The 17,324-nt window shown below is 51.2% G+C and overlaps 1 protein-coding gene across 8 annotated transcripts in view; it reads right to left on the reverse strand.

The window, feature by feature from the left end:
* Positions 1 to 4,737: 4,737 nt before the first annotated feature.
* Positions 4,738 to 17,324, reverse strand: part of MICALL2 (MICAL like 2) — a 43,392-nt gene continuing 30,805 nt past the window's right edge. For 4 of the 8 annotated variants that reach the window (XR_014785497.1, XR_014785496.1, XR_014785500.1 and 1 more), the window contains 8 exons: positions 16,171 to 16,235; positions 14,844 to 14,967; positions 13,627 to 13,717; positions 12,216 to 12,289; positions 10,764 to 10,878; positions 8,572 to 8,920; positions 8,096 to 8,142; positions 7,229 to 7,538 (listed from right to left, as the gene is read on the reverse strand). Coding sequence is in view for 2 of the 8 variants with exons in the window: in XM_084818204.1 (XP_084674330.1) it covers positions 7,459 to 7,538; positions 8,096 to 8,142; positions 10,764 to 10,878; positions 12,216 to 12,289; positions 13,627 to 13,717; positions 14,844 to 14,967; positions 16,171 to 16,235 (596 nt within the window). In the remaining 6 variants the exon portion in view is untranslated. Of the gene's footprint in view, positions 7,539 to 8,095; positions 8,143 to 8,571; positions 8,921 to 9,466; positions 9,568 to 10,763; positions 10,879 to 12,215; positions 12,290 to 13,626; positions 13,718 to 14,843; positions 14,968 to 16,170; positions 16,236 to 17,324 lie in introns of those variants that run through there. The other 4 variants (XM_084818204.1, XM_084818202.1, XR_014785499.1 and 1 more) reach the window with 3 other exon arrangements.

Here is a 17,324-nt window from a genome sequence, read left to right on the forward strand (position 1 = left end):
AAATGGGGCTTGTGCTTCAAATGCGGCAGCCCTGCTCGATACCTGGGATAAACCCCGGGGCATTCATAATGCCATCTTGTGCGCACCGTCGTTTTTCTGAGCCAAGTTCAAAGCGATCAGAAGCGGCCCCATGGGGGGTGGCTGTGGCTGTCGCGGCCTGCTCAGGGGCTTCCCGGAGGCATCAACTTGGACCACTGGAGAAAGCAGAATGCAGGAATAGATGGGCCTTTGTTCTGATCCAGCAAGGCCTTTCTTACGTTACGTGAGGCCTCATTTTGGCCTCAAAACCCCAAAATGGACTGGGCCCCAAAAAGGCAGCGGTAGGCAACTTCAGGGGGCACATTTGACAATCTGGGAAACGGCCAAATTGCCCAAAATGGCTGCTGTAGCAGGTGTGGCAAAAGGCGAGTAACCTGCCCCAAAGGCAGAGCACAAGGCAGAGGTCGGGGCTGAGCCCCAACGCATTAAAAACTCCTTTGAACCCACAGTTTTCAGCAGCAACAGAAACCCATGTGGCAGCAGTCCCTGCTGCTGGTAAGAAAATGTGTTAATTTAAAAAAAAAAAAGTGGGAAGGGTAGGGCGCTTTGGCGGGCTCCCAAAAAGGTGTCCAGGGGTGCATCCGTGCTCGTGGGCATCTCACTGCCTACCACCATCATCAGGAGTGCTTTCTCCTATTAGCTGCATCCCACCCCAATGTAAGATCAAGTGGAGAGCTGTTGTTCCGGGCGCTCCCTGCTGTCACTCGTGAGTCAGCCAAGTGGGAACGTACCTTTTTTCGTTACTCGCTCTGTAGTCCTGGCTGCTGCTGTTTGTCTCAACTGCGACATGGAATGGTATCGTAATGGAAGAACGTCTGGAATGATCTCCCCATCATGATCAGCCCCGCTCCTTGCGTGGGGCGCTTCCTGCGGCAACCGAACCCGTTTTCTGTTCTCCTCGGGTGCTTTCCTGACTGCCAGGACTGCCAGCTACCCTCGGTTATTTTAATGCCATGTTTTTGTTTTTATTTATTTATTTCATTTCAATACCGCCCAATAGCCGAAGCTCTCTGTTATGTTATGTTATTTATTTGCACCCTGCCTTTCCACCATGAAACTGGCACTCGAGGCAGCTAACGATCAGAAGAACTTTAAAAACCGATAGAGAAGAAGTTGGATGAAACAGCAGCAACACATTAAAAACACAGATTAAAAAAGCACATGACACTGCAGAATAAAAACAGCACCCCGGCCAACAGACCCGCTGGCATGGTGAAGGCTCTGCTGCCACAGACCCGTCTTCGCCTGCTGGTGGAAGGACAGCAAAGAGAGAGCCACGCTAGCCCCCCTCGGCACGGAGTTCCACAACGTGGGAGTAGCCAAGAAGGCTGTTTCTCTCGCAACTCCCCTGAAGGTGGTGGTGCTGAAAGAAGGGCCTCCCCCAAAGATCTTAAAACCCGGGCAGGGTCGTATGGGAGGAGGCGGCCTTTCAGGTGAATGAGATGTTTCGTTGTTTGTATTACTGTTTTAATAATCGACTTTACTGTATTTTATCGTGATTTTACTTTGTGAACCACTTTGGAATGTATTTACTGGTGAAAGTGAAAAGCGGCATTGAGATTTTCTGAAAGTAAGCATGTCCCATCGAGGGGGAAGATCAACATTTAAATCTAAATGATACGCACAGACATAAACACAAATAAATGCAACACTTTGCAAAACAAAGAACAGAACAGCGCAAAAAAAGAAAACAAAAAGAACCCACCGTCTCGTTTGGCAAGGACGGCTTGTACAAAAAATTGTTTTTACTGTTTTTAATGTCCTTGTCCTTATCATTTTAAGCTTTTATTGTTTTAGATTGTTGCACGCTGCCTTGATGGCTTTTGAGCAGCTAAGGTGGTATATACATGTTAATAAATAAATGCCTTTTAAATGACAGCCACCCAGAAAAAGGCCACTGACTCCAAAGGGAGCGCCTGCATCTCACTAACAATTGTCATTGCAAATTCTTGAATGCGAACGATAACCCTCCCTGCAAATCAGGAAAGGGGTTCCAAGAAGCTCAGGGCAAGATTGTTATGATTATTACATTTATATCCCACCTTTTCCCCTCTCACAAGGAACCCAAGGCGGCTTACGTGGTTCTCCTCCTCTCCATTTTATCCTCACAACAACCCTGTGAGGTAGGTTAGGTGGAGAGGCAGGGACTGGTCCAAAGTCACCAGGTGAGCTTCATGGCCGAGTGGGGACTAGAACCCGGATCTCCCAACTCCCAGGCCAACACTCTAGCCACTGCACCACACTGCCTCTCAAGTGTAAAGTTATCCAGCTTTATCCTCACAATCATCCTGTGAGGCAGGTTAGGCCAAGAGAGTGACTGGCTCAAGGAAAACTTCAGCAAAGCACCGCAGGGTGTTCGGGGCTGGCTCCAGGTTTGAGAGGTCCCTGGGCAAAGCACCCCCTGGGAAGGGCCATGGCTCAGTGGTAGAGCCCCTGCTCTGCATCCAGAAGGTTCCAGGTTTGATCCCCGGCAGCATCTCCAGGCCGGGCTGGAAACATTCCTGCCTGAAACCCTGGAGAGCCGTTGCAGCCAGCCAGTGTCGACAATACTGGGCTAGATGGACCCAGGTTTGAGAGGTCCCTGGGCAAAGCACCCCCTGGGAAGGGCCATGGCTCAGTGGTAGAGCCCCTGCTCTGCATCCAGAAGGTTCCAGGTTTGATCCCCGGCAGCATCTCCAGGCCGGGCTGGAAACATTCCTGCCTGAAACCCTGGAGAGCCGTTGCAGCCAGCCAGTGTCGACAATACTGGGCTAGATGGACCCAGGTTTGAGAGGTCCCTGGGCAAAGCACCCCCTGGGAAGGGCCATGGCTCAGTGGTAGAGCCCCTGCTCTGCATCCAGAAGGTTCCAGGTTTGATCCCCGGCAGCATCTCCAGGCCGGGCTGGAAACATTCCTGCCTGAAACCCTGGAGAGCCGTTGCAGCCAGCCAGTGTCGACAATACTGGGCTAGATGGACCCAGGTTTGAGAGGTCCCTGGGCAAAGCACCCCCTGGGAAGGGCCATGGCTCAGTGGTAGAGCCCCTGCTCTGCATCCAGAAGGTTCCAGGTTTGATCCCCGGCAGCATCTCCAGGCCGGGCTGGAAACATTCCTGCCTGAAACCCTGGAGAGCCGTTGCAGCCAGCCAGTGTCGACAATACTGGGCTAGATGGACCCAGGTTTGAGAGGTCCCTGGGCAAAGCACCCCCTGGGAAGGGCCATGGCTCAGTGGTAGAGCCCCTGCTCTGCATCCAGAAGGTTCCAGGTTTGATCCCCGGCAGCATCTCCAGGCCGGGCTGGAAACATTCCTGCCTGAAACCCTGGAGAGCCGTTGCAGCCAGCCAGTGTCGACAATACTGGGCTAGATGGACCCAGGTTTGAGAGGTCCCTGGGCAAAGCACCCCCTGGGAAGGGCCATGGCTCAGTGGTAGAGCCCCTGCTCTGCATCCAGAAGGTTCCAGGTTTGATCCCCGGCAGCATCTCCAGGCCGGGCTGGAAACATTCCTGCCTGAAACCCTGGAGAGCCGTTGCAGCCAGCCAGTGTCGACAATACTGGGCTAGATGGACCCAGGTTTGAGAGGTCCCTGGGCAAAGCACCCCCTGGGAAGGGCCATGGCTCAGTGGTAGAGCCCCTGCTCTGCATCCAGAAGGTTCCAGGTTTGATCCCCGGCAGCATCTCCAGGCCGGGCTGGAAACATTCCTGCCTGAAACCCTGGAGAGCCGTTGCAGCCAGCCAGTGTCGACAATACTGGGCTAGATGGACCCAGGTTTGAGAGGTCCCTGGGCAAAGCACCCCCTGGGAAGGGCCATGGCTCAGTGGTAGAGCCCCTGCTCTGCATCCAGAAGGTTCCAGGTTTGATCCCCGGCAGCATCTCCAGGCCGGGCTGGAAACATTCCTGCCTGAAACCCTGGAGAGCCGTTGCAGCCAGCCAGTGTCGACAATACTGGGCTAGATGGACCCAGGTTTGAGAGGTCCCTGGGCAAAGCACCCCCTGGGAAGGGCCATGGCTCAGTGGTAGAGCCCCTGCTCTGCATCCAGAAGGTTCCAGGTTTGATCCCCGGCAGCATCTCCAGGCCGGGCTGGAAACATTCCTGCCTGAAACCCTGGAGAGCCGTTGCAGCCAGCCAGTGTCGACAATACTGGGCTAGATGGACCCAGGTTTGAGAGGTCCCTGGGCAAAGCACCCCCTGGGAAGGGCCATGGCTCAGTGGTAGAGCCCCTGCTCTGCATCCAGAAGGTTCCAGGTTTGATCCCCGGCAGCATCTCCAGGCCGGGCTGGAAACATTCCTGCCTGAAACCCTGGAGAGCCGTTGCAGCCAGCCAGTGTCGACAATACTGGGCTAGATGGACCCAGGGTCTGACTCAGCCTACGGCAGCTTCCTGTGTTCCTATGTAGTTGCCATGGCTCAGCTGAAGGCCTTTCCTGTCCAGGAGCAGGGTGCCATACTGGCCAGATGAGGAGTTGGGGCCACGAGTGCTGTGCCCACGACTCCCCCCAGCCCGGATCGAACAGTTTGATCTGCTGAATACAGATCATAACCTGCTCGGGATGGGGAGCTACACCGACTTGATCACCGCCAAACACCCGAGGAGACCTATTCAGAGCATCGGAGCTATGGTGCGCCACCCACCAGCTTGGATCAGGGCCCAAAACTGTGAGGTGTCCCACGTGTCTGAAAATGTCGCCGAATTTTTTTAAAACACAACTGGACAAGAAAAGGTCGTTTCCCACCTCCAACACCACTTTTTATTAGCCTGTCCAAAGGCCTCTCTCCCTTAGGCTGCCAGGACAAACTCTGGATGAAATTCAGATGGGGGGGGGAGGCCGTCTCTCCCCCGCCCCCTGCCACAGCCACCAAATTCAAATCCACTTCTACAAGCGGACAGTCGCTTCAATCATTCTCGATTTAATACAAACAAGTGCAAAAATAAAAGCCAGCTGCAGTATCAAACAGGCTAGCTATACAGACACGCATTTTGATGCCGTCATAAAACAAACAAACAAAACCACACATTTCCCTCATTATTATTTTTTCCTGGTTTCTGTACCCTTCCTGAGGTTTCAAAAAAGAAAAGTCAGCTGATTCCTGCTGTGGCCAGAACTACGGAGAGGTGTGCTTGCCACCTAGTGGACGGAAAATGTCCACACTGTTGCCACATAATGAGTACTAACCCAGGGTGAGGGCTGGGGGATTTCTCTGGACTTTGAGAATTAACTCAGGCTCTCCCTGCCCTCCCCGCAAATGCATATATAAGAGGGAATATGTTTGCCAACCCCTGGACTGCGGAGGGATAATGTGACTGTTAACAGCTGGCTGGCACAGGAGCCCTGGGGTTAGATGCTGGTTAGAAATGTGTTGCTGCCAGGCAGGGGTTAAGACCCAGGAGCCCGCTCAGGCTAAAAGGTGGCAACCCTTGGCAGGAATTATTCTCTCTCTTGGAGGAAAGATGCCATCAAGGAGAACCTGACATGGCAGAGCAAGAAACAGACAATACAGTCAGGTTATACAGACAATACTCCTTTCCACACCACATTCTGCGGTATCTGTACAAATATCTACAGGCTGCCTGACCCACAGATGGGTCTGTTTAATGGTGCAGGAGCTGTGGAAGGGGAAAAAAGGGAGGGAACCCTACACATCAAGGTCTCCTGTGGCTCTAGGGGCAGAGACTGGTAATGGGGGGCTGTTTTTCAGGATTGCTTGTATGCCCTTTCTGATCAAGGAACTGGCAAAATCCTTGCTGATTTTGAACGGTGAACACAAAGATAATACCACTCTCCACTGGGGAGAAGGGTTCTAGTCCAGACCACTCCCTGGTCTGTTAGTTTTCTACTTGCAGGGAGGGGATTTTGAGGTGGGGGAGGAGGGAAGGCATTCAAAAATGTGGTTCTCCACCTGCAGTTTAGGGTGTTATATAGTCCAATCTACCACTTCTACTACACATGCTAAAGGAGGGGGAGACAGAATGCTGAGCTGACCGAATGGACTGTGCCAACTTCAGAGTGCAGGGAGGAGGTTCCATTTTCAAATGCTTCTCCACATTAGAAACTCCTCGCCAGCAGATGTCTTGCACATTAGGGAGAAAGGGCTCAGCCCAGCCAGCTCCCTCTTGCGCTAGCTTTCTGCTTTCATGGAATTTTTGCTGTCATTGTTGTAAACAAGGATCCAGTCTCAGGATCGTCCCCACTTCATTTTGCTGCACATGGCGACCAGGCCTTCTTGTCATGGAAGGCTCTTCTCTTCCTTTCCTCTCGGAATCAGAGGTGGCAGAGAAACCTCTGAGCAGCCATTTTGCCACGGATACAAGGCATGAACTGGACAGAAGGGAGGCACTTAGCTGCCACCTGAAATAACAGCCCTGCATCTCCTCTCCCCTTGCTAAGATCTGATCTTACAAAATGTGTGACGAAGAGGATGGCACACAACACTCAACTACAGTTCTTCAGTGTTCCATGCACGCTCCCCTCCAACAGTGTGACCATGAAAAGATCGGAAGTGTCCGCTTCCGTTTTCAACTAACCTTTGTTTATTGTTATCTCTGAACCAGGAACCGGAGCTAAGAATTAATAATGGTTTATCTGAACAAGCCATGATCACTAACTATAGTTTAAAGTTGGCTTGTTTTGACAAACCATAACCAACATGAAACACAGTTTGTCCCATTTCAGACAGGATGGCACATTCTTGTTAGTTGGTAACAGAAGCAGGGCTGGAAGAGAAGAGGGAACAGGCTTGTGCATGGAATATTAAACTATGGTTTAGCATCATGTGCAAACCAGACTAGAGAGTTTCCCTGCCCCCTTGCATGTAGCAACCCATGAAGAGGAGCCAGAGGTGGGTAACTGTCAGTGTGGTGGTGTTCTGTAGTACTTAGATGTGACCGGAGAGGATGACGACACATGGCGACACATGGCTGCCATTTTCAGCGACAGACAGGTATCTCCCCTGTTCCAGCAAAAGACTGATGTCTGGAAGTTCCTTGTAGTTCTACATCCATGCCCAATGATTCACACAGCAGCTGTCTCATAACAGAGGAGGGAGAAATCCCCAACTATGCTCAGGAACTACTAGGTTACTCCAAGTCGGACCCAGATTCCAAAGAAAGACAAGTGTACATAAAAGTACAGGCCAATATTAGCAAGTTGTTGCTATCCAACAGTTGTCAGCGATGCCATCATGATGGTTTTCGAGGTGTGCAAGTTCATTTTTAATATTCATGTGGGGTGGATTCAAAACCAAAGGTTTTCCCCCCAGCTTCCCATTCGTTACTATCCAAGCAAGGCAGTTTTCCATTGGATCCCCTGGTCTGATTCTCTCCTTCCTTTCCTTCCCTTTTCTTTAGCACAAGGCTCTCCTAAACATAAAAAATGGATCTCCCAACAGCAAATGGATCCAAGGCCTCTGGCAATGAGATCGCTGAGGATATGTCACTCTTGAGTCTAGTTCTTTGTTTTCAATATTCTGAACAAGCCGAACTTGGTTTTCTTTTTGTCACTTTCCGGAGTGTTACGGGGCACATCTATGGGGGGGTGGGGGAGAATAATTTTAAGGAATGACAAATTACACTTCTAAAAAAAAATCACAACTGGCAAAGAGGTTATAGGTCTATTTCTGACTACTGAGACCACGGATGGGTGTCCGCACTAAACTATCATCCCATCATTCGAGCTTAGGCCGGGACAAGTAGGGAAAGAGCCTTCTCTGTGGTGGCCCCCTTTCCATGGAAACTTTGCTTGGGGCCTATGCTTCCATTGCTCAGGCCAAGGGTGGGCAAGCTGCAGGTATTTCATGCAGCCCTCAGGTCTGATCCCGCAGGGCTCTTCTTATCTTCGCATTAGCTGGGATCATTGGGAACAGAACTACCATATACAGTGGCAGTGTACCTGGAAATAGCAGAGCCTGGGGGTGGGGAGGGAAATGAGGGAGGGCTGCTACCTCCATGCCCTCTTTGTGGGCTTCCCAGAGGCATCTGGTTGGCCACTGAGGGACACCGGATGCTGGGACAGATGGGTCTGATGCAGCAGGGCTGTTCCTATCCGAGGGCCAAGCCACCGATATTTCGCTGCTAGGGCTTACCAAGCTTCTGGATCATAGCCGCCATCATCTCATCTTCCTCCAGTTCCCTAGGGAAGGAAGGAAAGAAAGAAAAACCGTTAGAGGGGAAGCACGCCTTGCAGGTGCTCCGGGCAGCTGGGATCCTACAGGAAAAAAGAACTGAGTGATGTGCTCCAGGTGAATCAGTTGTAGTTCTTGGCCTTATGACAGGGGTGCAAACCTCAGGCCCGGGAGCCAAATTTGGCCCTCGGGGCTCCCCACATGGCGACGCTCCCTCCCCTTGGCCCCATGCCCTGCCCCCGACTACTGATTGGTTGGCGGTTTCCTGGCTTTTGTGCCGTTTCTTCCCCATTGTACAAGGTTGAAATGCCTCTCCTAACGCAGTAAGAGCTTTAAGCTGCAATTAGGGATGCTGGAGAAATCCGCCATGGACTCCAATGAGGCTGGATTCCAAAGAATCCAACCTCTGGATTCCGCGGTGGGCCAGCTGCACTCACCTCTTGGTCTGGAGGAGTTCCTGCGGGGCGGCTCTCCAGCTTCCTATAAAACGCGATACGTTTTAGAGCAGGACAGTTAAAGCTGCAAATGGCGTCTTGTAAGCCATTTGCGACCATAAAGCACTTAGGTCAAAACCAGTGCTTTACGGCCGCAAATGGCGTACAATATGCCATTTATGGCTGCAATTTTCCTGCGATAGGCTAATGGCAGCCGCCATTACTGCACTGCATTTTATAGGAAGTTGGCGGACGTGGCAGGGCTCCGGCGGATGTGGCAGGGCTCCAGAGGACTCCGTGGAGCCCCGAGAGGCAACAGGGCCAATAGGGACCAGAAGAAACAGCTGCAAGGCTGCAAACCAAAGTCAAAAAAGAAACAGCTGCACCAATTGAATTCCCAACGCGTTTCGACACTTGGTCTTTATCAAGGGAAAAAAGCTTGGGGATTCTTTTGGAGGATTCCCTCTCCCTTGCCCCAGCAGCCTGAATTGCCCTGCAACGGCTCCCCAACCCCCAGACCGGACAGTGGGGGGTTCGTCCATCCCTAGCTACAATAGACTGGCATTTTTTTTATTTTTTACTCCACCCCTTTTGCCTTGGGCTCCACCCCTTTTGCCTTGACCCACCCACCACTGGAATGCGGCCCCTGAGAGCTTCTCTGAAATGGAATTTGGCCCATGGGCTGAAAGAGGTTGGAGACCCCTGCTTTATAAGGTCAGGAAAGACCCTTGGCATGGCTCAGCTGTGCCCCAGCTGGGACAGGTGCCAAGTGTATTCTGCAATTTCATCTCCCCACCCCCATCACCCTTGTTCCTACACCTTAAACAACAATCCCCGCAAACTTTGCACCTTGCCAAACAAATCAACTGACTAATTAAAGGCTCCGGTGAGGACCCACCTAAAGAAGGGGCTGTCTTCTGCACCTCTGGGTGATCTATTGCTCTGGCTGTGCCTCTTTCCAATCAGCGGCTGCTGGGGGTGAGGAATTCTGCCCTGTGTCTGTGACATACGTCGGTGTGTATCATTCAATTGCTCTTAATGCACAGGCACAGAGTTACTTGACCCCAGAGGAGGCTATCCATTGCGGTCCTGCATGAGTCCCTGCAATGCTGATTTCCCCTTCCTATCTAGAGGCATCAGTAACTTGTGCAGAGACAAAGGGGGCCCTTGCCTCCTCTCTCATGCATTCCAAAAGTAAACCTTATCCGAAGCGTGCCGTTCATTTTAATTCATCAGCATTTCAATTCGGCTATCAGAAGTTTGGGGTGGGGAGGGAAGAGAAACACTGGGCTAGCAACACAGCCCTAGCTAGGTTTTCTTTCTCACCTGCTTAATCAGCACATCCTCTCAAAGCTTGGAGCTAAAAAACCTGGGCTGACAAAGAAGCAGCAGCCAGAACCTAAGACAGTTCCTAATTACGCCAATATTACTTGCCAAGGAGCCTATGAACCTCATTTGGCAGAGGGAGCTGATAAAGACCCACCAAGGGGACTGTTGACCATTCTCGGGAAGTGCAAAGGCTGAGGCGCACCTCCTGACTGCAGGGCCCTCTGTCAGGGGACCTTGCCTTTTCTAAAGGGGTTGCCTCTGGAGAAACAGGAAACCCAGGAAGTGGGGCTGGGGAGAGAAGAGGCAGGAAAGTCCACTTTCCAGCTGGTTCCGCTCCCTGCATTGGAGGGAGAAACGACTGTCAAAAGGACAGAAACTCTGGGATGAGAGATTTGAGGGGGGCCCTGTCTCAGTGGTCAAGCACCCACTCTGCACGCAGAAGGTCGCAAGTTCGATCCCCGGAACTCCAAATAATGGCACCCTTTCCTCTTACATACGGAAGACCAATTTAGGGACGTAGGAAGGTGTCTTATACTGAGCTGGACTGCTGGTCCATCTGGATCAGGAGGGTCTTTCCTTAACCCAGCGCCTTCCAGATGTGTTGGACTACAACTCCCAGCAGCCCCAGCAGCCAGCGGAGCCAATGGTCCCAAATCCTAGGAGTTGTCATCCAAAACATCTGGAGGGCACCAGGCTGATAATGGTTAGGAAAAACGAGGCATGGTGTCGAGAAAGTGGATAACAGAGATCTCTCTCTCCCTTTTCCCAATGCCAGAGCTTGGGGTCGCCCAGCAACACTGATGGGCTGTCGATTCAGGACAAACGTTGTCTCTCCCCACTTTCTGCTCCCCCAAGGCCCTTCTCACCTGAGCCTGTCCTCATCCAGGTCCTCCACAATTTTATTCCGATCGTTGACAGTGGCCACGTACGACTTCAGCAGCTCCTCCTCTCGGGCCTTCTCCCTGGGACTCTTCAGGAAGTCTGCACAACAGGAGGAGGAACCAGATGACACAACGTATTGTTTCCATAAATAAAATCAAGGTGAGCCAGCATGGTGTCGTGGTTAGGGTGTTGGACTAGGAGTGGGGTGACCCGGGTTCAAGTCCCCACTCGGCCATGAGGCGCCCTGGGTGACTTTGGGCCAGTCACTGACTCTCAGCCTAACCAACCTCACAGGGTTGTTGTGAGGATAAAATGGAGAGCAGGAGAACCACGTACGCCGCCTTGGGTTCCATGGAGGGAAAAACAGGTGGGATATAAATGCAATAAACAAATAAATATCTGAATGGCTGCAACTGAAGGGGGCCTGGGGAAGCCACCAGGTATGTCAAAAGCCAACAGGGGAGTGCAATGAAATTTGACACGCCTAGTTCTGGTTCTGGTGGCAGGAGAGATGGGGGGAAGGAACAGTTATAGAAATATGCAGACTTGGGGGTGGGGGAAACAGGGTGGGCGAACAAGGGGGAAACAGACAACATGTTTTTCCCACACACACATTTTCCGAAAATCCCCAAGGAAAAAAAAACCATTCTAAAATGCTGAAACGCCTCTCACGAAGGCTTAGCTTCTGGCAGGAAGAGATTTAGGCTAAAATATGCTGGTGTTTTTGGCTCCATGCCCTTTCCTTCGCCCCGGCCCACCACTGGAATGTGGCCCCTGAGAGTTTCTCCAAAACTGAATTCAGACCTCAGGCTGGAAGAGGTTCAGCAGTCGTGACCTCGGATTTCCTGCACAGACATGTGCGTGCTCTTTCTCGCTGCCTTCTACAGAATCAGCAGCTCGCTGTTCAGAAAGTTGCTTAACATTCCCTCTAGTTTCAACGCTTGGGCCCTGAGTGCCGACGTTTATGTAGACAAAATGGCACCACCCACACACAAGAAGGAGCAGCCCTGGGGAAACTCCATGTGTTGCACAGTACCCCCCCCCCCCGCAAAATGTTTTGAAATAAAACCTAAGGGGGGAGCCCCAAAATACCCCAGCGAGGACTGGGTGTGCTCAGTGGCCCAACAATTCTGAATACCTGGGGGGCGGGGGCAGCAATCAACAGAAAACTGGGAGCGAGGGCGAACTGGCTAAAATCTTGAACAGCAACAGCAACATTTCGTTGCAGATTTCACTGGTTCTGTCCTAAAACCGATTCCAACAGGCTCCAGCAACGTTGCACAAAATCTTATCAACAACACCGGATATATACAGCTATACAGGTCTGTATAAATACCCTCAGTTTTTCCTCAGGGTAATGGCTACACCCCCATGTAGGGACACAACCTGAAGGATATTCTCAAGTCACCTCAACTAGGGAAAACCAGGAGACCCACCAGCTCTGCTCATGAGGCTCCGTAGCTCGCTCTCGATATCCCATTGCTTCTCTTCCAGTTTCTGCTGATTCCTCCTACCAGTTAGCAAGAAGGAGAAAAGACATGCTTTAGCGGGCGTGAACGTGCACACAGGCCTCCTCAGAATGTGTGCGCCATTCAGCAAGTGACCACGGGAGGGGGATCCTACTTCATCCTACGGCCCCAAATGGGCAGGGCTGCGATTTTGCCCTGACTCAAAGGTGGGCAGAAGGTAGCTCTCCAGATGCTTTCGACTTCAACACCCAGAAGCCCCTGCCGGCATGGCTAAGGGTCAGGAATGCTGGCAGCTGCAGCCCAACACGTCTGGAGGTCTGCTTTCTGCCCACCCCTGCGCCTGGCTGGTAGCAACAGCCAGCACGGAGAACCAGCCCTTTATTGTGTCACCCAAGAGCCGTGACTGGTAGCTCTGCCCCGTTGGTTCCTCCTGACCTGGACTCGACAGAAATCCTTCTCGGTTAGGCCTGGCTCTGGATTTTGCCTGTGTGGCTCTCTAAGCTTGTCTCAGGCTGCCCGTCTTCTTTCCCTGGTTCCATCTCCCTGCCTGCCAGGTATCCCGTCCCTCTGCCTGCCCCACTTTCATCTTTCCAGCCGTCCTTTGGACAGACTGCTCAGCTCCTGCCCAGCCCTACAGTCAACTGCCACTGGATTGACCCGCCAACGGACCTAACCCAGGGGTGCGCAACATTCAACGGCAGCAACAACAAAATCGGCATTCTTGTCTTTTTAAAAATGGCTGCTTTTAGCGCTACTAAAAGGGTCAAATTTATAGAATCATAGAATAGTAGGGTTGGAAGGGGCCTACAAGGCCATCGAGTCCAACCCCCTGCTCAATGCAGGAATCCAAGTCAGAGCATCCCTGACGGATGGCTGTCCAGCCTCGTCTTGAATGCCTCCAGTGTGGGAGAGCCCACCACCGTCCTGGGTCATGTGTTCCTTTGTCATATTGCTCTAACAGGAAGTTTTTCCTGATGTTCAGCCGGGGTCTGGCTTCCTGTAACTTGAGCCCATGATTCCGTGTCCTGCGCTCTGGGATGATGGAGATGAGATGCTGCTCTCTGTGACAGCCTTTCAAGTACTTGAAGAGCGCTATCCTATCTTTTGGTTGTTTCATAGCACTCTGTAGCTAATGTTGACCTTTTCAGCACACCAAAGTGGTTTGGCGCTAATTATTCTTTTGCCCCCGGAGGGTGCGGAGTTCTGGAGCCCAGGCCTAACTATGGACAAGGCTGTCTCCTTTGGCCCAGCCAGTCAAGGGCCAAAGCGGCCAGAACCTACCAGGTTTAAAGGGGAGGCAAAACTCTTCAGACAGCAAGTCCACTAACCGGCTCCCCAACACCAGAGAAACGGGCAAAACGTTTCCGCCTTCACTCACTTGTGCATCAGCTCCGACTCCCGCCTCAGCAGAAGCTGCTTCTTGTGGATCAGCTTGAACCATTCCACCATCAGGGCATCCTCGGTATCGTCTGTGTGCAAGAGCAAAGGAACCCTAAGGAGCCAAATCTGATGTGACAGCATCAGAGGCCTCTTGACGGTGAGCAGAGGCCTGTGGCTTCTGCAAAGGTCACTAGAGCTTTTTCCATCCTTTGGCAAACATTTACAGAAATTCCATTGTGGCAAGGAGAGAAGAGGCACAGGGAAGGGGCGTGAGGCCATTTGCAACTTCCTTGACCCATGAGGACTAGGAACTTGCTTTCTTTTTGATTAAAAAAAAAAGATGAAAGGTCATAGGAACCAATTTCCAACTGGCATAGTGCAAATCAGCATGTACTGCACTAAAGCACTGCAGGAGATGCACTGGAGTCCCACAATAGCGAACTCAAATTAAAAATTAAACAAAACAAAACTGAAAGCTCCTATGAGCCCAACACAGCTATTCACAAAGGAGGCTCCCCTCTGCATCTCTGCATGATCCTTTATTTGTTAAATACGTATCTCACCTTTCTACCCAACAGTGCTCATAAAATACGAAGTAACATACGAAATAACAATCAAAAACATAAAAGCAAAACATGACTCTTTGCAAGCAGCCTCTGCAGGGACAGGAATACTTCTCTTGCTTCTCTACACCAAGTGTGATTGAACCAATCACTCCCAATGCAGACATATATTATACTTACCTACCTTTAGAGGATTCTGCCCATTGCTGCTCTGAACGAGTCATGGGTCTAGACTGACCTTATTCCAATCAGTAGGCGTACCCAGATGAGTGACTCATGCAGAAACACAGAGGGTGGGGGGAGCTCCTCTGAGGACAGCTAATTACTACTCTTCTATATGAATTTAAAAAACCATTTTGGGCTGCAAGAGTCAAACGCGTCTCAAATTCCAGCTCAGAAAGAAAAGGGGGCTCACGCATCAGAAATCTGGGAAACGCTGCTTGGACAGAACCCGATGGCGTTAAAACTAGGAAGGCCAGCGTGCGTCGATGGGAGATGCCTCCGGGCCCCGAGGAGGCCGTTTCGAGCTTCCCAAAGGAAAAGGCTCACGAAATAACGAATCAGTGAAGGCCCCACCAGATAATCCACATTCACGACCCCAACCCTGCAGACACACAGAACGGAAGACATGAGCCCACACGGGCCTCCTCACCTCCCTCGCAGTCCCGCAGCTGCTGTTCCATGTCCACCCCCTTGAGCTCCAGCTTGTCCAAATCTCTCTCGATCTGCCGGACCTCCTTTTCGATTTCTTCCTCAGGGATGTAGTCCGGGTGGAGCTGAGAGGAACAAAGTGGCAGTAGTTTAGGACAGACGCATATGCATCACTGATGCTAATCCCTCTAATGCTCCTAGTACCATGGGTACTACTCCAACTAACACTACCTGTGCCACGGGTACTAATCCCACTAATACCACCAGTACCACTGGTACTAATCACACTAACACTGCCAGTACCACAGGCACTAATACCACTAAGACTACCAGTACCACCGGTACTAATCCCACCAATACTCCTAGTACCACAGGTACTGCTCCCACTAACACTACCTGTGCCATGGGTACTAATCCCGCTAATACCACCAGTACCACTGGTACTAATCACACTAATGCTGCCAGTACCATGGGTACTAATACCACTAAGACTACCAGTACCACTGGTACTAATCCCACCAATACTCCTAGTACCACAGGTACTACTCCCGCTAACACTACCTGTGCCACGGGTACTAATCCCGCTAATACCACCAGTACCACTGGTACTAATCACACTAATGCTGCCAGTACCACAGGTACTAATACCACTAAGACTACCAGTACCACTGATACTAATCCCATAATACTCCCAGGACCACTGGTACTACTCTCACTAACACTACCAATACCATTGGCACTAACTGCAGCAACTCTCCCAGCGCCACTGGTACTAATCCCACTAATACTCCCAGCACCACTGGTACTAATTGTAGCAACACTGCCAGTGCCACTGGTACTAATCCCTACTAATACTAATCCCTACTAGTACTAATACTGCTAAGTATGTGGTTCTTCCTCCACCCTGCCCCACCTGCTTTCATCCTCACAATAACCCTGTGAGGTAGGTTAGGCTGAAGGATGGTGATCCTTCATGGCTGACTGGAGTTCTGAACCCAGGTCTCCACAGCCCTAGCCAGACACGCTAACCACTACACCACACTGGCCACTATGCAGCGATGTGCAATGCTTTCTCCAGCTGCCCCCGGCAAGCGAGGACAATTCCTGCACCTCCTGGCTGCCGAGGGAGGGGAGAAAGGTGCCTGGTTCTGGCAGGGCCTGTGCAGCTGCAGAGGGAGCCATCCATCAAACACCCAGCCGCTGCCTTTCAACGCCAGCCAAGACGGCTGCATCACTCTGACAACCCTGGCTGGACCCACACTGGCGTCAAGCAATCTGAGCCCCTCTGCAGCGCATGCAAATGTCCCTTGCTTTCTCCACAGCCCTACCTTCGACGGAGACACCGCTTGACCAACTGGATGCTTCTGGAAGGTTCTAGGAGAGGACGGTCTAACTAGAAAGAAAGGAGAGGGGAAACCTCGTATAGGGTGTCCGGCAGTGCTCCTCGTGGACCTGCCCAAGGCTTGAGATTGGCCCTGCTTGTGACCTACCACCATGTTCTATTGGACTGGCGAGCACAAGAGACAAGGACTTTTCCGTAGTGGCCTCAAGCTTGTGGAACTCCCTCTCTAGGGAGATACACGTGGTCTCGGTGCTACGGTTTGTTTGTTTTTACTTTTTTTTCAATGGACCTTGAAAACTTACATTTCTAACTGCTTTTTAAGAAGTTGTTGGTTTTAGCTGCTGCTCTTTTATTGCCAGAACGTTTTGGTTTTCTGTCGTGGGTTCGCTGTGTATTAAAGTTTCGACATAAGACGCTTTGAATGCCTGAACAGTGGCACTGAAATGTTTGGAATGAATGAGTGAATGCAAGACCAGATATTTATGGCGCAATCCTACACATGTTTGAACAGAAAAAAGTCCTACAACTCCCAGCGTTCCCCAGCTAGCTAGTTAGGGAAAGCTGGGAGCTGTAAGAGTTTTTCTCTGTCTAAACGTGTGTAAGACTGTGCCTTTAGTTAGCTAAAAAGATTATTATGGACAGGTTCACACATAGCCTTGGGCTCACACAACACATTCACCCACACTCAGTGGTTGAGTGTGCGTTCTTGTTGAACCATGGGTTATCGTGCTGTCTGAATGCAATGCGTTTTCCACAGGGCGGGTAATCATGGCTGAACACAGCACTTTTTTTTCCACAGAGTGGCTTGTTAACCACCCTGAACAACCCAGCAACAAACCATGGGTTCTCAAGGTGGCTTGTTCAACAAAAATGAGCCACACTGCATGGTCAACAAGCCACCCTGAAGAAAATGTGCTGCATTCAGACAACACGATAACCCATGGTTCAACAACAATCCAAGATTCAACTACAGTGCGTGGGTTAGCATACTGTGTGAACCCAGTCACTGCATATCTTCCCAACCAGCTGCCCCCGAGATATGTTGAACTACAACTCCCATTGTCCATGTTGGCTGAGGATAGTGGGAGTTGTAGTCCAACACTTTTGGAGGGCTATTCTAAACTCAGTGGTCTGCAGAAA

This window comes from Heloderma suspectum, chromosome 12 (assembly GCF_057233095.1).
Source record: "Heloderma suspectum isolate Gila_16-S chromosome 12, 16-S_ref, whole genome shotgun sequence".
In the NCBI taxonomy this organism is placed as follows: domain Eukaryota; kingdom Metazoa; phylum Chordata; class Lepidosauria; order Squamata; family Helodermatidae; genus Heloderma; species Heloderma suspectum.